General features: G+C 41.1%; 1 protein-coding gene across 1 annotated transcript in view; it reads left to right on the top strand.

Annotated features, from left to right (window-relative positions):
* Positions 1–26,297, top strand: part of LOC126184669 (speckle targeted PIP5K1A-regulated poly(A) polymerase-like) — an 89,736-nt gene that overhangs the window by 24,348 nt on the left and 39,091 nt on the right. The window contains exon 5 of the mRNA XM_049927154.1: positions 6,031–6,253. Within this exon, the coding sequence (XP_049783111.1) occupies positions 6,031–6,253 (223 nt within the window). The remainder of the gene's footprint in view (positions 1–6,030; positions 6,254–26,297) is intronic.

The following is a 26,297-nucleotide window of genomic DNA, read 5'->3' as shown; positions in this document are numbered from 1 at the left end:
TAACACAGGAGCACTCGGGTTCCTTTCAGATTCCACGCATACCTATTCCCATTTGGACCTCTCCTTCTGCACTGCCCAACCTGCCTGTCATCTAGAGTGGTCTGTTCCCTCTGACACATACTCGAGTAACCGTTTCCCTTGTGCTGTCTGTTCGCTGACTCCCACCCCATCTATGTGCACACCTAAAAGGCCACTGAAGGCTTTACTCCTTCCTGGTGACCTTTGACGGACAGTATTTCTCCAGGTGTGGTGACCAGGTAGAATACCTTACCAATGTTATCCTTACTGCCGCAGAACGTTCCATTCCTTGCACTTCATCTTTTCTGCACCGTGTCCCAACCCCTATGGTGGACTTGAAGTGTTCTGTGACTCAGTTTGTGTGTGGAGTCATGTTCTCATCATTTTTTAACTGTCATCGTATGATGGCTAACTGCATTCATTATAACCAGATGTGTGCAGTGTCATTGTGTTCTTCGGAATAGCAAAAAAAAAACAAAAACGAGCTGGATATCATTTACTAGTTCTTTTAACAGTTCCATTCCCTCTTCTGTTTCTCTTTCTGTCTTACGGGCCAACCTCTGACGGCTCTCTGGTACAAAGGTCCATTCACAAATTTCCAACCTGACAGTAGTAGTGGATGTCATAGTGGACCTTATTGCTATCTCCGTCACCTTGGGTCACTATTTTGCAGAGATTTCGAGCTCCACCCAGTATCATCCTGCCTCCCTCAATTGGAAACAAGTGGAGCAGGCTCGGGCAATACCCTCCTCCTCTCAGAATCGTGAGTGCTGCAATGCTGCCTTTACTATGAGTGAGCTAGATCATGCTCTTACTTCATCCCAATCCTCCACCCCAGGGCCGGACAATGGTCACATTCAGTTGTTGTAGAATCTTTCTCTTGCAGGCAAGCACTTTATCCTTCATATGTACAATCACATCTGGGCAGAGGGCACATTTCTCAGATGCTGACGTGAAGCCACTGTCGTACCCATACCTAAGCCTGGTAAGGGCAAACACCTTCCTTTTAGCTACCACCCCATTTCTCTCACCAGCTGTGTGTGCAATGTGTTGGAATGTGTGATTCGCGCCTAGCTGGTATGGTGGCTCGAGTCTCACAATTTACTAACCCCACTGCACAGTGTGGCCTTAGAGTGCACCATTCTGCAGTTGGCCATCTTCTCACTTCGTTAACCCATAACATGGTTTTCTGTGGAAATCCCAGACTGTGGCCATGTTTTTTGATTTGGAGAAAGCCTACGACACCTGCTGGAGGACTAGTATTCCCAGTACTCTCAACTCGTGGGGCTTCAGAGGCTGCACGTGTCGTTTCCTCCAAGAATTTTTAAAAGACGGAGTTTTCAAGGTACATGTGGGTTCTGCCTTCTTGGACACCTTTATCCAGAAAAATTGTGTGCTTCAGTGTTCCATCCTTAGCGTTGTCCTCTTTGGTATCACCATTAATCCTATTACGGTATCTCCAGCTCCCTTTTCATTAATGATTTTGCCTTCTGTTGCAGTTTTGCACGGACTTGTCATCTTGAGTGGCACTTCAGCATTGTCTTGACCGTCTTTACTCATGGAGCATCAACAATGGCTTTTGCCTTTCCACTGACATAACCATTTGTATGATTTTGTGGTGGTGCGATTGGTTTCTTCCACTGTCTCTACATCTTGAGCATGTTGCTTTTCCATTTGTTGAAACTACAAAATTCCTAAACTTTTTTGGTCCTCCCACACATCTTACCTGGCCGCCAGCAATGTGGTCCCTCAGTGTCCTGTGTGTCATCGGCAGTATTTCCTGGGGAGCGAACTGGACCACTCTCCTCCGTTTGTAACGGTACCTTGTCCGTTTGGCCACTGGTACCTTTTACACTAGCCCAGTTAAGAGTCTGTTTGCAGAAGCTGCCAAACTACTGCTGTCATTCTGCCGTGATTTTTGTCAGCAGATACGCATGTCGTTTGTCTGCCATGCCTGGCCACCCATTGTATGCGTCCTTCCTCAATGACTCCTTTGATTGCCAGTATGGGGCATGCCCATCTTCTCTATTACCTCCTGGACTTTGCTTTCAGCTGTTGCTCTGGCAGCTTAACTTTACACTACCTGCCACCGATGGGTATGAATCGTTCACGACCTTAGCTTTGCGCGGCAACCTGTGTTCACCTTGAACTTCATTCACTTCCTAAGGACCACTACTCCAGCCTCGTTTTATCACCATAAGTTGCTCAGGCTTCACACAGAAGGCTCTCAGACTAACCGTGGTGTCAGGTGTGCCTTCATCATTGGCGCCTATGTTTTTCAGCATCGGCTTCCGGAACACTGAGCAGTATTTACAGTAGCGCTCTTTGCCCTGTATCAGGCTACACAGTACATCCGGTGGCACAGGCTTTTTAGTTGTCATCTGTCGCGATTCTCTCAGTGCCCTTCAGAGCCTGTGTGTGTTGTACACCGTCCATCCCTTAGTGCAACAGTTCCAGGCCAGCTTTCACTTCTTCACTCTTGATGGAGCCACTTTAATGTTTATGTGGGTGACATTGCTCTGAAAGGAAACAAGGTCGCTGCTGATGATGCTGCTGCTGCTGCTGCTGCTGCTGCTGCTGCGAAGACTGCAGTCCTTGTACCTCGCTCTGCTAGTTCTTTCGTTCCCTCCCATGATCTCTGTGTTGCCATCTGTCGGCAAGTGGTGTCGCTTTGGCATCACCACTGGTCTTCCATTCACGGGAACCAGCTCTGGAGAATTAAACCTCTCCCAGTGGCTTGGACGACATGTTCTCAGCACTCTTGCCAGGAGGAGATAATTTTAGATAGGTTGCATATTGGGCACTGTCTTTTAAGCTTTTGCCTTTTCAAAATTAATAGTGACCTAAGGCTTTTTTCCAGAAGATGCAGATATCCCTAATGAAGCACTGTCTGAAAAAACGCTGCAGAAATATTCAGTCACTTATAAAGTAGATTTTAAAGTGGTAGAAAAACTGCCAGTGTGCTTTAAACGTACAGAAATGAAAAATAATACTCTTAAAAATAATTAACATATATTAGACACACACACAATATCCTCTGATTACATTATCAGTTATTCACAATTTAACCAGTTAACTCTTGCAAAAACACCTGCTTGTAACAATTTGTGGGGACATAGCATGCAATGCTCACATAGGCTCAGACAGAGTAAACAGGCGGCAAACTGTGGCACATTGGCAGAATATTCCGAAAGTAGTCATTTCATGGAGGAGACTGCTTACAAATCTCTTGTTGGTCATATCTTAGAAAATTACACAAGTGTGTGAGACATATACCAAATAGGACTAACACAAATTGAAAGTGTACAAAGAAATTAGGTGTGAATGGCTTGGTTTTGCTTGATTTACAGGAGAGTGTCATGGAAATGTTTGTGGAAGGACATTCAGATAAGCCTTGATCATGTGTAATTGTGTCCTGAATACTTGCATTAGGCATTTATATCTGTTACATGGATTCTCCAATGTACGGTCCAAGCCCGTATAGTATAGAATCTCGACTTACTTACATTTCACATACTATAACATCATTATATTCTCACATGACATTCACACTATCAGATTCATGCTCATATTTATGTATAAATAATTACTCGTATTGCAGTGTGGCCCATTCCTTTTCATACCAGCTACCTAAATTATTTTTCTCCTCGTTACTGCTATCTGTCCTTGCATCATTCCATGTTAAAAAAACCACTTAATATTAAAACTTAGCAACTAAGTATATTGTTGTTCCAAAGCGAACCACCATGTCATTCACACTTATAGCATATATCTTTTTGCACTGTACGCAAATGTTTTTAGTTCATTATTTTTCTGACTAATTCTCAGAATTCAACCCTTTTTTTGTGAGAGTGCAGATACTAACAGCATGCTGATCACTTCGACTTACCTTTTCCACCTCTTCCATATTATTGCACATGAAACTAATAGGTATCTTCCTAGCCCCTTGTAGCTTTTCCAGCATGAGCATATCCAAGAACCATCATTCCTTCAAGATATATACAGATTTCCTATACTATAGTGCGTAGTTTTTGTATGTGCCCATAATGTAGATTTTTGTGTATATGTTGTAAATAGTGACCTAGTGTGTAAGCAGCATGTTAGTCCCATTTGTTTTTTCTTTACTTTCTCCACATCACATTTATCAGTTTGTGTTTGGAAGGTGTCTGTATTTTAGTAATGAATTCGCATAATGGCAATTAAATTCAGTTTATCACTTATTTCACAACATGCTTTTGTCAGCGAACACATTCTGAAACAATTAATGACTTACCTTATTTATGTTTACACACACATAAACAAGAGACACTTATCCTAAACCTAAGTGAACATCTTTCATAATTTAAAAACAAAGATGATGTGACTTACCAAACGAAAGCGCTGGCACGTCGATAGACACACAAACATACACACAAAATTCAAGCTTTCGCAACCAACGGTTGCTTCGTCAGGAAAGAGGGAAGGAAAGGGAAAAGACGAAAGGATGTGGGTTTTAAGGGAGAGGGTAAGGAGTCCATCCAATCCCAGGAGGGGGAAAAAAGGACAGGTATACAGTGGCGCGCGCGCGCGCCCACACACACACACACACACACACACACACACACACACACACACACACACACACACACACACATTCAAAGGCAAAGAGTTTGGGCAGAGATATCAGTCGAGGCGGAAGTGCAGAGGCAAAGATGTTGTTGAATGACAGGTGAGGTATGAGTGGCGGCAACTTGAAATTAGCGGAGATTGAGGCCCGGTGGATAACGGGAAGAGAGGATATATTGAAGGGCAAGTTCCCATCTCCGGAGTTCGGATAGGTTGGTGTTAGTGGGAGGTACCCAGATAACCCGGACGGTGTAACACTGTGCCAAGATGTGCTGGCTGTGCACCAAGGCATGTTTAGCAACAGCGTGATCCTCATTACCAACAAACACTGTCTGCCTGTGTCCATTCATGCGAATGGACAGTTTGTTGCTGGTCATTCCCACATAGAAAGCTTCACAGTGTAGGCAGGTCAGTTGGTACATCACGTGGGTGCCTTCACACGTGGCTCTGCCTTTGATCGTGTACAACTTCCGGGTTACAGGACTGGAGTAGGTGGTGGTGGGAGGGTGCATGGGACAGGTTTTACACAGGTGGCGGTTACAAGGGTAGGAGCCAGAGGGTAGGGAAGGTGGTTTGGGGATTTCATAGGGATGAACTAAGAGGTTACAAAGATTAGGTGGATGGCGGAAAGACACTCTTGGTGGAGTGGGGAGGATTTCCTGAAGGATGGATCGCATTTCATGGCAGGATTTGAGGAAGTCGTATCCCTGCTGGAGAGCCACATTCAGAGTCTGATCCAGTCCTGGAAAGTATCCTGTCACAAGTGGGGCACTTTTGGGGTTCTTCTGTGGGAGGTTCTGGGTTTGAGAGGATGAGGAAGTCGCTCTGGTTATTTGCTTCTGTACCAGGTCGGGAGGGTAGTTGCGGGATGTGAAAGCTGTTGTCAGGTTGTTGGTGTAATGGTTCAGGGATTCCGGACTGGAGCAATTTCGTTTGCCACGAAGACCTAGGCTCTAGGGAAGGGACAGTATGATGTGGAATGGGTGGCAGCTGTCATAATGGAGGTACTGTTGCTTGTTGGTGGGTTTGATGTGGACGGACTTGTGAAGCTGGCCATTGGACAGGTGGAGGTCAACGTCAAGGAAAGTGGCATGGGATTTGGAGTAGGACCAGGTGAATCTGATGGAACCAAAGGAGTTGAGGTTGGAGAGGAAATTCTGGAGTTCTTCACTGTGAGTCCAGTTTGATGATATCTTAATGATCTGGAGAGGAGGGGGGGGGGGGGGGAGGAGATCAGAACGTATATCCAATTCCCATGCTTATTTAGCTGTTGCAAATCATTGCTGGGTTCGCTAGTAAAATATAATAATCAATTCTTCTATACAGTCATTATTTTTTACCCACAACAGAGTAATCATGTTTCACATTTGCAAAATAAGTAACACCACAGCACTGTCGTGCCTTCAGGTGACATGTTCTACGGCAAGTATGTCCCGAGCGTGGAGGAGCTGGTGTCCATTGTGCAGAACGTGAAACGACAGCTAGGTAAGGCGTGGCCCGAGTTCGACCACGTGACGGCCATTCCCAGGGCACGTGTGCCCATCGTCAAGTTCCTCCACTGTCCCAGCAACACGCGCTGTGATGTAGCCTTCAAGAATGGCATCGGTTGCCGCACTGCTCGGCTGTTGAGGTAAGCTACTGCTCGGGAATGTGCATAGACTGCACCCTCCTCTTTTATGAATTTTGCTGTGGTTATGTTAGGATTCAGGAGAACTGTACAGGGCGTTCCATTCATCTTGATCACACCCGATAACTTCTTATCCAGAAGCACAATAAAAAATGAATCAATCAGCCATAGCGTTAACTGCAGGATGTTAACTACTTTTATTGCCTTCCCTGTAAATTTGTTCATTCCAAAGATTTGAACAGTAACACTTTTTGAAATAGCACCCATTTTTTATTTGGTTATCCCCTCCATCTCCTCAAGACTTATCTAGAAAGTATCACAGTGTACCATTAATATAAACATGTCATTATTTTTAAAAAGGGAACATAAAATGAAATTTGGCTCAACTGTACCAGCACACAGTGCAGGCTTTCTGGGTAATGTATTCCATCAACTTGCTGAAGTTGACACTAAACAAAAGGAAAATGCAGACCAGTCAGTCAGTGAGCCGTCTTCAGTTGAAGGTTTGAGCAATCACAGTGTACAAAATGAGATGTGATCAAAGAGTAATGCAAATTTTTTTAATTTGCTGGCTTTTCAAAATTACTTTTTATCTTCCAGAGTGAAATTTTCACTCTGAATCAGGCTGTGTGCTTGCATGAAACTTCGTGGTAGATTAAAACTTTGTGCCGGACTGAGAGTTAAACTTGGGACGTTTTCCTTTCACAGCCAAGTGCTCTGCCAGCTGAGCTACCTGGGCACAAATCGTGACGTGTCCTCACAGCTTTATGCCTGCCAATACCTCACCTCCCACCTTTCAAAATTCACAGCAGCTCCCCTGCAATACTTGAAAGACTAGCACTCCTAGAAGTTTCATGTCAGCACACACACACACACACACACACACACACACACACACACACACTGCTGCAGAGTGAAAATTTCATTCTTGAAACAACCCCCAGGCTGTGGCTAAGCCATGTTTCGCACTAGCCCTTCTTCGAGGAGTGCTAGTCTTGCAACAGTCACAGGAGAGCTTCTGTGAAGTTTGGCCAGCAGGAGACAAGGTACTGGCAGATGTAAAGCTGTGAGGATGGGTCGTGAGCTGTGCTCGGGTAGCTCAGTCATAGAGTACTTGCCTGTGAAGCACAAAGCTCCCGAATTTGTGTCTTGGTCCAGTACAAAGTTTTAGTGCAACTGGAAGTTTCATTTTTTGTCTTGTTGGTACAAGTGATCATCACGTATCTTCTCATTTTCAGCTCTTTTAAATATTTAGTTTATTGTTGAAGGTTGAACAGGGTTATACTTGTTTTTGACTGCTCAGTGAATTTTTACTTTTGAGAAAGGTGGCTGAAAGAATTTGTATTAAATTTTGCTTGAAAAAAGGAATAAAGTGGAGCACCAGATTTGAAGTATTGACTGTGGCTTTTGGTGAATGAATAGGTCAAGAGTTTACAAGTGGTTTAAATTTTTGAAACAGGGTCAGCAACACGTTGGAGATGACAGCTCTGGACACTCGAGCACATTAATTACTGACGACAATGTGGAAGAAGTAAAGAAAATGGTTTTGGAAAATCACCATAAGAGAGGTTGCTGATGTTGAAATAGCCTTTGGCTCATACCAAGTAATGTTTTTGGACATTGTGGCCATGAAAAATATAGCAGCAAAATTTGTTCCAAAATTGTTGAATTTAGACCAAAAGCGACATTGCATAGACTTAGCTCAGGAATTGCTGAAGGAAGTAAACAGTGGTCCAGAACTTCTAAAGGAGATTATAACAGATGATGAAATGTAAGTATAAGAGTGTGACATCGAAACAGGGACCCAATCGTCCCAATGGAAACTGTCTGAAGACCCACGACAAAAAAAAAAAAAAAAAAAATAAAAAATAATTCCAGGTTTGATCACACATAAAGGTTCTCATCACCATTTTCCTAGATTACAATGGGATAGTGCTTCATGCATTCTTGCCTTATGCTCATATGGTCAATAAGAAATACTACATGGAAGTTATACACTGTTTGCATGAAGCAGTCTGAAGAAAATGACTAGAATTGTGGCAAAACCACTTGTGGAAATTGCATCACAATAATACTCCTACTCCACCTCAATGAGTGTTAAGAGTTTTTTGTCAGAAAATAAAACTGGTATGTTGCCTCAGCCACCCTATACACTGGACATGATCCCCCTGCAAGTTCTTTCTGTTCCTGTAAAAGGACATCATTTTGCCACCATTGATGAAATAATGCTTCTAAGATTGTAAAAAATGCTGGCACAAGTGTTCATCTGAGGGGGTTGGGGGATTATTTTCAAGAGGAACAAGTAGATGTTGGTGAACAAATAAAAATTCTTTAAGAACAACACAAATTCCCGTTACTTTCTGATCACGTTTTCACACCAGCAAAGAGAAGGTAGAAGTGCTGCTTATCTATCAGTATTGTATTACATGTGCCCATTTTATAAATATGAGGAATATCCAGAAAGTAAGGTTACAAGAACTGTAGCTCTACCAGGGATTAGTATTCTTACTGTTGTGTGTGGTAGCACACGCTGAAATGAAGTAATGGTAACAGTTGTCTGCATTTCCTACCACGTGCAAAACACATGGTGTGTACACTACCTGAATGCTAAGGGTAAGGTGCTGCTGCAATTCATCGCAAAAAATATCCATGTATGGGAAAGAGGTCATGTCACAGCAACACGTGACAAACTTGGTATGGAATTTCACCATTCAGAAGAATGGAAATTCACACTGTAGAGAGAAGTGGCCACCCATCCACAGTGACTGATGAATTGGTGCGAAAACTGGAACACTTTCATTCTGATTGCTGTGTAACCATTGATGATCTGCACAAACTGTGTCCTCAAGTTTCTCAAACCGTTGGTCACAAAATTGTGACTGATCGACCAGGATATTGCAAGTGGCGTATGTGATGGGTCTCAAAAGTTCTACTGCAGAACACAAAATCAAGAGAGTCTAGGCCATGCAAAAGTTTCTCAATTATTTTGCAAGTGACAGACTTACCTAGACTCTTTAGTGATAGGGGATGTAGTATGGTTTTACTACCATAACCCAGAGAACAATTCACAATCAGTGCAGTGGCAACACACTCGTTTCCCTTCTACACAAAAAAATTCAGAACTCAACAATTGCCTCTAAAAGTCATGGTAACTGTTTTCTTGGACAGAAAAGGGTTTTGCTTGTTGAATTCTTGCTGAGAGGCAAAACAGTCATCTGTGCACGATACTGAGAGACCCCCAAATAACTCCGCAATGCCCTACAGAGCAAATGCTGTGCATTTTGACGAAGGGAGTCTGCCTCCTCTGTGACAATGCTGAACTGCAATCTGCTAGAGCAATGTAGGGGTTCTTGACCGCATTTCATTGGAATCCCTCAAACCGCCCCTCACTCTCTCCCGATTTTGCACCTAGTGACTATTATTTATTTCCTAAATTGCAGAAATTTTTCGATGGTGATGGGATGAAAATCAAAGTGGAGAAACAGTTTAAGGAGTTGGCAGAAGACATCTACAATGCAGGTGTTACAAAACTTATTGCACAGTTGTCAAAATGTATTGAAGTAAATGGTTATTGTGTGGAAAACTTATGTAATACCTATGCTGCTGTTCCTATATGTTTTGTTGAAATATACTCATTTATGTTTCTGTAAAAAAATCTTGTATTCTTTCTTTCCAGATATCTCTCTTAAGAAAACATTGCTATTACTGTTCTGCTAACAATGCGAGAGGTGGTGTAGTTAGTGGGTAGCCCACTAAGTTTGCTTTCGGGAGGTTGATGGTGCAAATATCCATCCAACCATCGAGATTTAGTTCTTCTGTTGTTGCCCTACATCTCGCAAAGCAAATGCTGGTATGGTTCCCTTGTAAAGGACTTTTCCGGCTCCCTTCCCCATCCATTCCCTATTCCAATCTTTGCTCCATTTCTAATCACCCCATTGTCATCAGGATGTTAAACTCCATTCTTGCTCCCTTCTTTGTTTTGCTAACTTGTATTCTCCATAGATGTTTCCATTTGCTTTCTGTCATCTCCAGTTAGTATATGAGTTTTGTTACCCAAGGCACCTACACTGTGCATCTGTATATGTGGTTTGATCAACAGGAACATAATGTTATGTGAAATCAGGGTAGGTGTGCATCTGCAAATATGGACTTTGATAGAGAAACTGATGTGTGTGGCTAATTCAGGCATCAGCCATTGTTAGTGTGTGTGTGTGTGTGTGTGTGTGTGTGTGTGTGTGTGTGTGTGTGAGAGAGCAAGTAGACCCCATAAACTTTCTCTGATCAAATTGGCAATAGACGTGGTTGAAATTTGAGGTTGTTTCTTTTTATTTCATGAAACTGATTTTGATACAACACCTTTATTAAGCAAATGGAACACTGGTTGGTCAGTTAGGTACAGGGTACAATTTATATGCCACTTGTAATTGTGATGTAAAACCCTGCTGACTCATCTGATGGCTGTCGTGCCTGGTGGTAAAACACTTGTCTGGAAACTGGAAGGTCACAGAATCAATGCCCAATTGTACCACAAATTATTTAAGTCTGCCTTGAACTTAGCCTTAACCTCTCAAGTGTGAAGATTTGCCTGGAATGACAATCGGTGTGGACTCCACGTTAAACCGTAGGTTCCCTTTATCTGCTTGGATCACTGGAGTACTTTATGGACAAAGAAGATGCCAAAGCGGCATCCAGTTGAAAGCTTTGTACCAGGCTGTTGAGCCACACAGAATTATTATTTAGATAAGTGAACGTTTTGAACTCTTTCAATTACTAAATTAGTAAGGAGGATGATTTTATCCATGTCAGTAGTAATCCTACCTGCTGACAAAGGCTAAACCACTGTGGTCTTGAACCGCAGGGATTACCTGGTAGGGGACACTGCCAGCTGTTAAATTTGTGCACCTGCAAACACTGCCAAAGTGACTCCGTTCCAGAAGTCCAACAGGATCTCCTCAAATCCTTAGGCCTATCCCAGAACCTCTCCCCTGAGTCCATCTGAGACCTTACCCACTATCCCTTTCTGCACTCCAACCTTCTACATGCTTTCAAAAGTCCATAAACCTAACTACCCAGAACACTCCATTGTGGACAGTTACTGTGCCCCCACTGAGAGAATCTCTACTCTCATGGGCCAGAATCTTCAGCCTGTTGCCCAGAAATTACCCTCCTATATAAAAGACCACTTCCCCATCCAACTCTCCGCAGTTCCTGATCCTTTACTGTACGGTACCCTGCTGATCACATAACTTGTACACTAAAATCCCCAACGCCTGTGGCTTTGCTGCTATTGAAAACTGCCTTTCCAAATGCCTGACTGATTCCGTACTTCGACCTTCCTTCGTGGTCACCATCACTAATTATATCCTTGCCCACAAATGCTTCTTCTCTAAAGTCGTCACCTGCAGACAAATCCATAGTACAGCAATGGGTGCCCTCACAGCACCCTCTTCTGCTAATTTACTCGTGGACCACCTAGGGGAATCCTTCGTAACAACCCAGAATGAAAAACCCCCTCACATGGTTCAGATTCACTGACGTGGCTTGGACGTGAACCGCTGATTGGACCCCACAACCCAGTTTTCCAGATAATGTTTAAGGAGGTTGTTAGGCACAGTCCGGCCCCGGTAACTGAGTGGTCAGCGTGACAGAATGTCAGTCCTAAGGGCCCGGGTTCGATTCCCGGCTGGGTCGGAGATTTTCTCTGCTCAGTGATTGGGTGTTGTGTTGTCCTAATTGTCATCATTTCATTCCCATCGACGCACAAGGTGCCGAAGTAGCGTCAAATTGATCGACTTGCACCTGGCAAACGGTCTACCCGACGAGAGACCCTAGTCACACGACGTTTTATTTATTAGGCACACACACTCGCACAGTGTTCAATGTGTCCTATTTTGAAAAGACATCATTCAAATTGGGAACTATAATTTAATTAAGGTTGATAACTGTTGTGATGTCATTTGTTCAGGCTCATATGAAACTGTGAATTTTCTTTAGTGTTGGATTATTGAACTTATTTGATCAAACTACTTCCCATGATGATGATTACCCAAACTACTTCTGATTTTCAGATTGTTCCCTGAATGAAACAGTAACACTGAGCGCCATAAACTATGTTTAATATGCTCTTGCATACTGATCTTTAAGAAGCAGCCAACACCATTTCTTCTGCTTAATTATTCATATAAAAGTGTTAATTACACGATGAAGAAATACAACCTATGTCAACAAGGTTATAAAACTACTACTTCCAGGCCAGCTGTCCGAGTTGTACATTAAAAAAATTAAATAAAAAGAAAATTCAGGTTATAGTGAGGCCTTCAAACAGTATTTGTTTGCATAATATGTTGTGTAATAAATAACCTGGTAGTGTTACAGAGCCACATTCACAAATAAGCAAACTACATTAATATTAACTAGGCACAAAAATGCAAAATTTATTTCCAAATTAAAAAAAAAAAAATGTAGTCAGTATATTGCCACAAAACAACTGGTGGTCTTCACATTCTAATCGATATCATTTCTATGATGTGAAACAAAACCAGTGATTCTTTGAAATGAATTTTAGTGCCAAAAGTTGTAATTTAGAAACAAACAAAAGTCTATACTCAAAAATTTTATCTGCTCTTGTGCAAAGTTGATCTAGAAATCTAGCAGCATTTTCAACAGTGAAATTAACACAGCTGCAGAATAATTGCACATCTGCCAATTCATTGTGAACTAACTTCACTCAAAATTATGATCACATTTATCCACTTTTTCTGGAACACCATTCTTTTGGTAAAATAGTCTGTCATCTGCTAATCAACAAAACTAATAAAATTTTTAAAATATAATGTAATTGTACCCACCAAGTAGTGGCAGGAGAACAATGTACAAAAGTGTTATCTATGTAAGCTTTTGGATCCAGAAGGGTTGAAGGGGAAAAAGAGGTGTGAATGAAAAGGACTGGTGAGGTTTAAGAAAAGGGGTAGAGTTTAGAAAAGTTTCCTAGAACAGCGGGTCAGGGAGCCTAACCAGAAGGGATGAGAATGGTAATCCAAATGTCGGGGACTGCAACGGATGACTGGGGGACTGCACCGGACAGGATTTGAAAACCTATTCAGATCTCGTTGAGTGCAGTCCCCAGCATCATATCCAGTAAGTCACCCCTGACCTGGAGTTCTGGGTGACTTTTCCGAACCCTGCCTCATTTTCCTAAATCTCACCAGTCCTTATCCTTCACCCCTCTTCCCTCACCGGAGCCCCCAACAACATAGTTACTTTGGCATATGTACTGACTTAAGCACAGCTTTCTCAAATGTTTAAAACTACTTCTACTACATCTACATCTACATCTACATCCATACTCCGCAAGCCACCTGACGGTGTATGGCGGAGGGTACCTTGAGTACCTCTATCGGTTCTCCCTTCTATTCCAGTCTCGTATTGTTCGTGGAAAGGAGGATTGTCGGTATGCTTCTGTGTGGGTTCCAATCTCTCTGATTTTATCCTCATGGTCTCTTCGTGAGATATACGTAAGAGGGAGCAATATACTGCTTGACTCTTCGGTGAAGGTATGTTCTCGAAACTTTAACAAAAGCCCCTACCGAGCTACTGAGCATCTCTCCTGCAGAGTCTTCCACTGGAGTTTATCTATCACTTCCGTAACACTTTCACGATTACTAAATGATCCTGTAACGAAGCGTGCTGATCTCCGTTGGATCTTCTCTCTCTCTCTCTCTCTCTCTCTCTCTCTCTCTCTCTCTCTCTTCTATCAACCCTATCTGGGACGGATCCCACACTGCTGAGCAGTATTCAAGCAGTGGGCGAACAAGCATACTGTAACCTACTTTCCTTGTTTTTGGATTCCATTTCCATAGGAGTCTTCCAATGAATCTGTCTGGCATCTGCTTTACCGACAATCAACTTTATATGATCATTCCATTTTAAATCACTCCGTACTCCCAAGATAATTTATGGAATTAACTGTTTCCAGTTGCTGACCTGCTATTTTGTTACTAAATGATAAGGGATCTTTCTTTCTATGTATTCGCAGCACATTACACTTGTCTACATTGAGATTCAATTGCCATTCCCTGCACCGTGCGTCAATTCGCTGCAGATCCTCCTGCATTTCAGTACAATTTTCCATTGTTACAACCTCTCGATACACCACAGCATCATCTGCAAAAAGCCTCAGTGAACTTCCGGTGTCATCCACAAGGTCATTTATGTATATTGTGAACAGCAACGGTCCCATGACACTCCCCTGCAGCACACCTGAAATCACTCTTACTTTGGAAGACTTATCTCCATTGGGAATGACTTGCTGCATTCTGTTATCTAGGAACTCTTCAATCCAGTCACACAATTGGTCTGATAGTCCATATGCTATTACTTTGTTCATTAAACGACTGCGGGGGGAACTGTATCAAATGCCTTGCGGAAGTCAAGAAACACTGCATGTACCTGTGAACCTGTATCTATGGCTCTGAGTTTCATGGACGAATAGCGCAAACTGGGTTTCACACAATTGTCTTTTTCAAAACCCATGTTGATTCCTACAGAGTAGATTTCTAGTCTCCAGAAAAGTTATTATACTCGAACGTAATATGTGTTGAAAAATTCTAAAACTGATCGATGTTGGAGATATAGGTCTATCATTCTGCACATCTGTTCGACGTCCCTTCTTGAAAACAGGAATGACCTGTGCCCTTTTCCAATCTTTTGGAATGCTATGCTCTTCTAGAGACCCACAGTACACTGCTGCAAGAAGGTGGCACGTTCCTTCACGTACTCTGTGTAAAATCGAACTGGTATCCCATCAGGTCCAGCGGCCTTTCCTCTTTTGAGTGATTTTAATTGTTTTTCTATCCCTGTATCATCTGTTTCAATATCTACCATTTTGTCATGTGTGTGACAATCTAGAGAAGGAACTACAGTGCAGTCTTCCTCTGTGAAACAGCTTTTGGAAAAAGACATTTAGTATTTCGGCCTTTAGTCAGTCATCCTCTGTTTCAGTACCATTTTGGTCACAGAGTGTCTGTACATTTTGTTTTGTTTCACCTACCACTTTGACATAAGACCAAAATTTCTTAGGATTTTCTTCCAAGTCAGTACATAGAACTTTACTTTCGAATTCATTGAACGCGTCTCGCATAGCCGTCCTCACACTACATTTCGCTTCGCGTAATTTTTGTTTGTCTGCGAAGCTTTGGCTATGTTTATGTTTGCTGTGAAGTTCCCTTTGCTTCTGCAGCAGTTTTCTGACTCAGTTGTTGTACCACGGTGGCTCTTTTCCATCTCTTACGATCTTGCTTGGCGAGATCGTTACACCCAAATATTTAATAAAAAAGGTATGTTTTCATCATTACTTGCTACTGAAGAAAACAGAAAAAAATGTTCTTTGCACAGATAACATACAAAGTTGGGTAGTTTTACATTGCACTCAGAGTTGACTCTCAATTGCTAATTGGATGGCATGTTGGTGCGTATTCTAATATGGTTCATATCAAATTTCACAAAAAATTAAAAAGAACAGTAATTTATTTCCCAGTAATCAGAATTTGCAACACTATGAAGTGAAGTGCTGCAACATGTCGTGCTAATGATGATGACTTGGAGTTGTGGAGAATCAGCTTCTCCGCAAGAAAAAACCTCAGTACCTGCACATTATAGTTACTGCCAGTTCGATCATAATCTGCTGTGGTATTAAGCTATTTCAGTTTCCTCATACTGTATGGCAGTCCTCTGCGTTTCATTGTAAAATTTTGTCATTGTCAAGAAAATGTGTGGCCGAATTTCAAAGCACTTTAGAAGACTTCTGTGTAAACTAGACTAATTTGGTAATCTGTCTGTAGTTTGTAGAAATCTTACTGGCCCAGTCCTAACAAATAATCATCTAAAACAAAAATGTTTGTAGTAACTTGTTTGTAGAATTGTAAATGTTGTTGTGGAACCTACACATTTCAGAGACAAGTTGGCCAGAGTGCTGGGGACTCTGTGGCAGTTGTGCACTGCACAGACTTGTTGCACACACTGCAGAATTCTATGACAACTCCTTGTCGCTCCAAAAACTTGGCAACACACACTAACATGCGGAGAAACGGTATACATTCTCTTTTACAACAATAAATGCAGTTTTTATTTTCACTTCAGTATGCAGATCTCTCAATTATAACAAAATTTTTGAGCGAGCTAACTTTCAAATGTTAGTCTAATGGTGGAGCAAAAGTGTGGCAAAAATACTTTCGTATCATTACAATTGCGACTGACTCGGCATTTTCATTGCGGGAACAAAAAGTAGGCAGGAGGTAGTTGAGGCTTTTACAGGCATCGGGACAGCATTATCACATTGTTTTAGGCTTGACAGTTGCAGACTAATGAGCAGATTTGAATTGATGCGATGCTGAGGCACAACCACTAATTGGCAGGAGTCTCTTAGACCATTTTGGGTCTTGTAAGCACTTCGACCAGGAGCCTGGATGGTGCTTGGCTAAGCAGTTTCCATGGTGCTGTCTCTGTGGCAGTGTATTTTATGATGCATTTGACACTTTCTTCTAATCATTTATCACTTCAAACGTGGTCCTTTTCCAGAAAAATATTTGGTTGTGGGACAGTGGAGCAGTATCAAATGACTCAGTTCATCCAAGCCAAACAGATGTCTTCAAACCTTACCTAGACCTTGCACTACACTACAGATCAGTCTGTAACAACTACTAATCTTTTCGTACTCGCACACCTTTCACCAAATCTAGACCTTGAGCTTTGCTACACATCAGTCACTCACCATGATCTACATTCCAAAAATAAAGTAGTCAGAAGAAACATTATCAATGTTCTGTTCTCTTCTTGTTTGCACGTGTATGATGTGGACACCATAACATTGTTGTTGTTGTCTTCAGTCCTGAGACTGGTTTGATGCAGCTCTCCATGCTGCTCTATCCTGTGCAAACTTCATCTCCCAGTACCTACTGCATCCTACATCTTTCTGAATCTGCTTGGTGTATTCATCTCTTGGTCTCCCTCTAAAATTTTTACCCTCACCATAACATTATTAGGTGAAAAAGAGAGAGAGAGCTTACACCACGATTGTCAACCCTCTTCTGGAGTATTACTGTGAGGTGTGGGATCTGCATCAGATAGGACTGACATAGGCCATCAAAAAAGTTCAAAGAAGGGAAACTCATTTAGTGTTATCACAAAACAGGAGACAGAGTTCTACAGATATAAGTAAATTGGGGTGTTAGGTTGAGTTGACCCCTTGACTCTGAATTGGCACAATTTGTTCTTCATTCTGTAGCATAATTCAAAAACAGTCTTATACCCTTTTTCTTGTCTTAAAATTAAAAAAAAATCTGTTCTGAAAATATTTTTAATTTGTCTAGATCACGTATGTGTACACAAATTAAAACACATTGATTAGACTAGTTGCAGTTGTCAATGCAACCTCCTCAGGTCTGTGAACAAGCATAAAAAAAGGTCACATTAGGCAAAATTTCTTTTTGGCAGAATAATCTTTAAACTTAGAGTTTTTGAAGGAACACACACATACAAATGTGATAACCTATCACTTGTGGTAAAAATTCCAACATACAACTCACAGAATGAGCATAATATATAAATATTATATCAAAATGAACTACGTGCAACTTTACAGTATTACACTGAAGGTAAAACATTTTACACATGATGCTCATATTGACACAAGTTGAAAAAGAAATTGGATGTACCAGGAATGGTCGTATTGTGCAGTAACTGGCACTGGTATAAAAGCCAAGATCATTGAAATATTTTGGTTGTGACAGCACAACAAAAATAAGACAGGTTCTAAGCCTGTAAAAATAAATGAATCAAACAAATACATAGTAAACAATGAAACATAAAATCTGATGTTAAAATCTGTGACAGTATTAAAGAGAAAGAACATGCTCTGGGTAATGAAATAATATTCAAATGTAAAACATAAAAAGGTCATTGTTAAACCACGTAACATTTTTACAGCAAAATAAACTGTTTCTGTGTCCAATAGACGGTAGGACTAGCTTGACTGTTACCCATTCATAGCCATAACATAAGTAAATGCTGCATGCACTTGTGCCAGCCAAAACAAAATTCTCTAGTATTTTTGGCAAACTGATATAGAATTTTTTGGCTCATTATTATGAAAATAGATTGCAACATTTTGGCCCCAGGACTGTTTGCTTCTAGTGCTGCTTTCCGCCATCTAGCTGCGCTTTCGCATTTGACTAAAAGTCAGGTTGCCTTCTCGTCACGAGGTGGCGCCCCATCTGCATCAGAGGTCTTCTCGCCATACATTTTAATTTAATGTTGTGATATATGATATGTTGACAGTATAATGATTTTTAAATCTTTTCTTACATTGCAGCAGTGGGCCTCATTGCGGTTTCATGTTCTACTTGTAATTTTCTTGTAACTAATACGGACACTGGCCTCTGATTTCTGTATAATTGGGATTTCCTTCTCAAGTATTTTTAATTATTACATTGTTGTTTCCACACATAGTTTTAAGTTTTACCTTTTATTCTTTTTTATATGTTGATCTATGTAACTGTATACATTTGCTTGTGCTTGCACACCATCTGTCAACTTTTGAGTTCACATGCACAAGTGCACGCAGCTTTCAGTTATGTTATGGCTACGAATGTCTGGATCAGACTCTGAATGTGGCTCTCCAGCAGGGATACGACTTCCTCAAATCGTGCCCCAAAATCAGATCCATCCTTCATGATATCCTCCCCACTCCACCAAGAGTGTCTTTCCGCCATCCACCTAACCTTCGTAACCTCTTGGTTCATCCCTATGAAATCCCCAAACCACCTTCCCTACCCTGTGGCTCCTACCCTTGTGACCGCCCCCGGTGTAAAACCTGTCCCATGCACCCTCCCACCACCACCTACTCCAGTCCTGTAACCCGGAAGTTGTACACGATCAAAGGCAGAGCCACGTGTGAAGGCACCCACGTGATTTACCAACTGACCTGCCTACACTGTGACGCTTTCTATGTGGGAATGACCAGCAACAAACTGTCCATTCGCATGAATGGACACAGGCAGACAGTGTTTGTTGACAATGAGGATCACCCTGTGGCTAAACATGCCTTGGTGCACGCCCAGCACTTCTTGGTACAGTGTTACACCGTCCGGGTTATCTGGATACTTCCCACTAACCCCAACCTATCCGAACTCCGGAGATGGGAACTTGCCTTGCAGTATATCCTCTCTTCCCGTTATCCACCAGGCCTCAATCTCTGCTAATTTCAAGTTGCCGCCACTCATACCTCACCTGTCATTCAACAACATCTTTGCCTCTGCACTTCCGCCTCGACTGACATCTCTGCCCAAACTCTTTGTCTTGTGTGTGTGTGTGTGTGTGTGTGTGTGTGTGTGTGTGTGTGTGTGTGTAGGGTAAGTCTTTCCGCTCCCGGGACTGGAATGACTCCTTACCCTCTCCCTTAAAACCCACATCCTTTCATCTTTCCCTCTCCTTCCATCTTTCCTGACGAAGCAACCGGGGTTGTGAAAGCTCGAAATTTTGTGTGTGTGTTTGTGTGTTTTTTATTGTGCCTATCTACCAGCGCTTTCCCGTTTGGTAAGTCATGGAATCTCTGTTTTTAATATAAATATGAAGTTAGTTCTTCTAGACACACAAATATTTTGTTTTGCTGTTGACAAGTTATATTGTGTAATGATGACCTTATTGTGTCTTAGATTTGACTTTGATTCTATTCTCCATGGTATGTTCTTCCTTTTGAATAATACCACAGCTTTTAACTTCAGATTTTATGTTACTGTTTACTATGCATTTGTTTATTCCTACAGGTGTAACACTGTATAGTTGCTTGTAGTTCAGTCATATTTATATATATAAAAAAAATCATACTCATTCCGCACATTATCTGCTGACATTTTTAACATGAATGGGAGATTATTACTTCTGTATTTGTGTTTCTCTTCAAACATTTTAAGCTTGAATATTATTCTGTGAAATAAATTTATTTTCCCTAAGGTGACTTTTTTGTGCCTGTGAACAGATCTTCTGTGAAATAAATTTCTTTTCCTTAAGGCGACCTTTTTTGTGCCTGTGAACAGATCTGAGGATGGTTGCACTGTCAACTAATCTAGTCATCATGTTTTAATGAACATATATCATGCACGCATGCACACACTCTTAAGATTTTTGAGAAAGAACTTTTTAAATTTTAAGAAATTATGTAAGATCACTTTCTCCCACCCAGAAAATGCCAGGCATTACTAAAGTCACTGCTTTCTGTAAGTGTGTCATATTATTATCTGCTATTTCTAGACTTAAGTCCTTTTGCCCCAAGAAGACCAAATTGTGGGTTGCTTTTAAATCGCAGTGCAAAATGTGGTAGTAATATGATTATGGTGTCATTTAAAATGGAAAACTGTGTTAAAGTAATGGTTTTTTTGCTATGTACATTTCAAACTGTCATGACAGCCACGAGAGAATTGTAAATAAAAATAGTTCTATATACTCCTTTTTGAGCAGTACAGTTCTTAGTATTCCTGTCTGTTGAGAGCCTCCTGGAACATCTTGTCTCAGAACTTGAAATTTTCAGAGGCTCTTGGACCCAAACATCTGCTAAAATATTGGGAATGTCTCAGGCATGGATTTTCATGCCACATATGAACTTTCACAATCAGTTGCTCGCAGAATGTTGCATGTACAAATTGAATACAGGGGATGGGGGATGGGGGAAAGGGTAGAGGGCGGGTAGGCCCCTAAAGTTTCTCCCTCCCTATTCAACTCTTGCCTACCTCTCATGTCCTTTGCATCTTATAACTGCCGTCTGGCTTATATACAAGTTTATTTTCACACAGATCTTGGTCAGATTTCGTACACTTTATTACCAGTTTCGGCTTAGTGTCATCCTCAGATCTGTTACAAAGATAAATATTGTGTAAGCGACAGGTTCAATAAGTAAACACTAAATCTAAAAAGTCTCAGTGATATATAAATATAAAAGATTATAAAATGTTTATAGCCACTTATGGCAGCCATACACATGATAAAAATATTCTGATGTAAATCATCGTCAAGTTAAACATGTGAGTACATGGTATGTGCTGGTAATAATCAGATTGCATCTGGTATTTATACAAGAGACTAATGCCAGCCGAGGGCACTTTAGCTAGAGCACATATTATAGCAGTGTTGCCAATGTGATGATTAAATTGTGGCATGCACAGTCATTAGTTAATTTTTTTTTAAACATTCATACTTAAAATACCATAAAAAGCATAAATACCAATATAATACAGCCACTAGCTTGACTAGGTATAACATACAACCTGCATAAGTGAATATAAACAGTGTAATAATAAAATAAAATATCTAAAAAATTTTCCAGCCTGAAAGATCAGTTACCATAAACACAATTGTAATACAATTAATAAAATAGTAACTATATGTTACAAGTAAAAAAAATTAGGTATTTTATTTTATTGTTACACATTTTATATCAGCTTATACGGGTTTTATGTTTTACCTAGTCAAGCTTGTGGCTGTATTATATTAGTATTTGTACTTTTTGTGGTATTTTAAGTATGAATCCAATTTCACATCAGTTAAGTTTTATTGTCAGATGCTCATTTTGCTATGGGTAGTAGTTAAAAAAATTTTAACTAATGACTGTACATGCCACAATTTAATCATCACATTTGTGACACTGGTTTAATAAGTGCTTTAGCTAAAGTTCCCTCTGCTGGTATTAGTCTCCTGTATAAATACCAGACACATTCCGATTATTACCAGCACGTACCATGTACTCACATGTTTAACTTGACGATGATTTACATCAGAATATTTTAATCATGTGTACGGCTCCCATAAGTGGCTATAAACATTTTATAATTTTTTATATTTATGTATCACCAAGATCCCCCCATGAACCATGGACCTTGCTGATGATGGGGAGGCTTGCGTGCCTCAACGATACAGACAGCCGTACCGTAGGTGCAACCACAACGGAGGGGTATCTGTTGAGAGGCCAGACAAATGTGTGGTTCCTGAAGAGGGGCAGCAGCCTTTTCAGTAGTTGCAGGGGCAACAGTCTGGATGATTGACTGATCTGGCCTTGTAACATTAACCAAAACAGTCTTGCTGTTGTGGTACTGGAAACAGTTGAAAGCAAGGGGAAACTACAGCCGTAATTTTTCCCGAGGGCATGCAGCTTTACTGTATGGTTAAATGATGATGGCGTCCCCTTAGGTAAAATATTCTGGAGGTAAAATAGTCCCCCATTTGGATCTCCGGGTGGGGACTACTCAAGAGGACGTCGTTATCAGGAGAAAGAAAACTGGCGTTCTACGGATCGGAGCGTGGAATGTCAGATCCCTTAATCGGGCAGGTAGGTTAGAAAATTTAAAAAGGGAAATGGATGGGTTAAAGTTAGATATAGTGGGAATTAGTGAAGTTTGGTGGCAGGAAGAACCTGACTTCTGGTCAGGTGAATACAGGGCTATAAATACAAAATCAAATAGGGGTAATGCAGGAGTAGGTTTAATAATGAATAAAAAAATAGGAGTGCAGATAAGCTACTACAAACAGCATAGTGGCCGTATTATAGTGGCCAAGATAGACACGAAGCCCATGCCTACTACTACAGTAGTACAAGTTTATGTGCCAACTAGCTCTGCAGATGATGAAGAAATTGATGAAATGTATGATGAGATAAAAGAAATTATTCAGGTAGTGAAGGGAGACAAAAATTTAATAGTCATGGGTGACTGGAATTCGAGAGTAGGAAAAGGGAGAGAAGGAAACATAGTGGGTGAATATGGATTGGGGGAGAGAAATGAAAGAGGAAGCCATCTGGTAGAATTTTGCACAGAGCACAACTTAATCATAGCTAACACTTAGTTCAAGAATCCTAAAAGAAGGTTGTATACATGGAAGAATCCTGGGGATACTAAAAGATATCAGATAGATTATATAATGGTAAGACAGAGATTTAGGAACCAGGTTTTAAATTGTAGGACATTTCCAGGGGCAGATGTGGACTCTGACCACAATCTATTGGTTATGAACTGTAGATTAAAACTGAAGAAATTGCAAAAAGGTGGGAATTTAAGGAGATGGGACCTGGATAAACTGACTAAACCAGAGGTTGTACAGAGTTTCAGGGACAGCATAAGGGAACAATTGACAGGAAGGGGGGAAAGAAATACAGTAGAAGACGAATGAGTAGCTCTGAGGGATGAAGTAGTGAAGGTAGGAGAGGATCAAGTAGGTAAAAAGACAAGGACTAGTAGAAATCCTTGGGTGACAGAAGAAATATTGAATTTAATTGATGAAAGGAGAAAATATAAAAATGCAGTAAATGAAGCAGGCAAAAAGGAATACAAACGTCTCAAAAATGAGATCGACAGGAAGTGCAAAATGGCTAAGCAGGGACGGCTAGAGGACAAATGTAAGGATGTAGAGGCTTATCTCACTAGGGGTAAGATAGATACAGCCTACAGGAAAATTAAAGAGACCTTTGGAGGAAAGAGAGCCACTTGTATGAACATCAAGAGCTCAGATGGAAACCCAGTTCTAAGCAAAGAGGGGAAAGCAGAAAGGTGGAAGGAGTATATAGAGGGTCTATATAAGGGCGATGTACTTGAGGACAATATTATGGAAATGGAAGAGGATGTAGATGAAGATGAAATGGGAGATATGATTTCGCGTGAAGAGTTTGACAGAGCACTGAAAGACCTGAGTCGAAACAAGGCCCCGGGAGTAGACAACATTCCATTAGAACTACTGACGGCCTTGGGAGAGCCATTCCTGACAAAACTCTACCATCTGGTGAGCAAGATGTACGAGACAGACAAAATACCCTCAGACTTCAAGAAGAATATAATAATTCCAATTCCAAAGAAAGCAGGTGTTGACAGATGTGAAAATTACCAAACTATCAGTTTAATAAGTCACAGCTGCAAAATACTAACACAAATTATATACAGGCGAATGGAAAAACTGATGAAGCCGACTTTGGGGAAGATCAGTTTGGATTCCGTAGAAATGTTGGAACACGTGAGGCAATATTGACCTTAAGACTTATCTTAGAAGAAAGATTAAGGAAAGGCAAACCTACGTTTCTAGCATTTGTAGACTTAGAGAAAGCTTTTGACAATGTTGACTGGAATACTCCCTTTCAAATTCTAAAGGTGGCAGGAGTAAAATACATGGAGCGAAATGCTATTTACAATTTGTACAGAAACCAGATGGCAGTTATAAGAGTCGAGGGGCATGAAAGGGAAGCAGTGGTTGGGAAGGGAGTGAGACAGGGTTGTAGCCTCTCCCCGATGTTATTCAATCTGTATATTGAGGAAGTAGTAAAGGAAACCAAAGAAAAGTTCAGAGTAGGTATTGAAATCCATGGAGAAGAAATTAAAACGTTGAGGTTCGCCAATGACATTGTAATTCTGTCAGAGACAGCAAAGGACTTGGAAGAGCAGTTGAACGGAATGGACAGTGTCTTGAAAGGAGGATATAAGATGAACATCAACAAAAGCAAAACGAGGATAATGGAATGTAGTCGAATTAAGTCGGGTGATGCTGAGGGAATTTCATTAGAAAATGAGTAGTAAAGGAGTTTCGCTATTTGGGGAGCAAAATAACTGATGATGGTCGAAGTAGAGAGGATATAAATTGTAGACTGGCAATGGCAAGGAAAGCGTTACTGAAGAAGAGAAAAATTGTTAACATCGAGTATAGATTTAAGTGTCAGGAAGTCGTTTCTGAAAGTATTTGTATGGAGTGTAGCCATGTATGGAAGTGAAACATGGATGATAAATAGTTTGGACAAGAAGAGAATAGAAGCTTTCGAAATGTGGTGCTACAGAAGAATGTTGAAGATTAGATGGATAGATCACATAACTAATGAGGAGGTATTGAATAGGATTGGGCACCATACACAATCATTAACCTGGCTCCAGGGAGGTAGGGTGCCCTTCCCTATTCCTCCACTGGGGTAATTCCTGTCTGGCGCGTCCACGTCGCGGGGGTGGGCATCCTACACTTCAGTAGGCCGGAGTGCTAGGATGGCTGAGTTCAGGCAGGGACCCAATCTCGTGGGGTATAACACGGAACCCATGCCCAGGGTTACGGGTGAAGACCTTAATGGCAGCAACGGCGGAGTAGGAAGACTTCGGAACGGCGTAGCTGGCAGATGAGGCAACCCTCCTTTCTGGGGATTAAATGAGAAGGGAACCACTGCCTTGTGGTGGAGGAGAAACTCCAAAGGCTAAGGGAGACAACCCCAACAGAAAATCCTTCCTTGCGTTAGGCCTAGCAAGCCAGTAGGAAAGTGTTCATATATTGCTTTCAAAACACAGACGAGCCTCGGAACGAACCACTCAGGATTTGACCCCACTGCTTCTTCAAGTACTGGTGCAAATGACGGGAGACCTGATGTTACTCATCAGTACAAGAAGAAGAAACCAACTGGACTAAAAAATAACCTAAATATTGGCACCCTTAATATATTAACCCTCAATGGAAAAATGGAAGAAATGACAGATGTACTGACAGAGAGGAAGTTAGATATATTGGGATTAAGCGAAACAAAGTGGAAGGGAAAAGGTGAGAAAAATTTGAGAGGAGGAGGAAAACTGTACTGGAGTGGGAATAACAGGTCTGGAAGAAATGGTGTGGCAGTGATGGTGAATAAGAATGTACAAAGCTGTATTGAAAATGTGAGATATATATCAGACAGGATCATAATCTTAAACCTGAGATTCCAAAAAGAAACACTAAAAGTAATCCAGATTTATGCACCCCAAGTGGGATGTAGCGAAGAAGAGAAGATGGACTTTGAAAATGTGTTAGAAAACCATATAGAGAGTGCTAATATAGTGATGGGAGATTTTAATGCACAGGTAGGCAAAGACAGAAAGGGATTTGAGCAAGTATTGGGATGTTTTGGATATGGAGGTAGAAATGAAGAAGGGGAAAGACTCCTGGATTTGTGCCAGAGAAATGGAATGAAAATAGCAAACAGCTGGTTTATGAAGAGAGAAAGTCATGTTATCACCAG

Source organism: Schistocerca cancellata, chromosome 4, assembly GCF_023864275.1.
Source record: "Schistocerca cancellata isolate TAMUIC-IGC-003103 chromosome 4, iqSchCanc2.1, whole genome shotgun sequence".
NCBI classification, from domain to species: Eukaryota; Metazoa; Arthropoda; class Insecta; order Orthoptera; family Acrididae; genus Schistocerca; species Schistocerca cancellata.
Note: the sequence above shows the minus strand (reverse complement) of the source record. Positions and strands in the feature narration are given on the sequence as shown.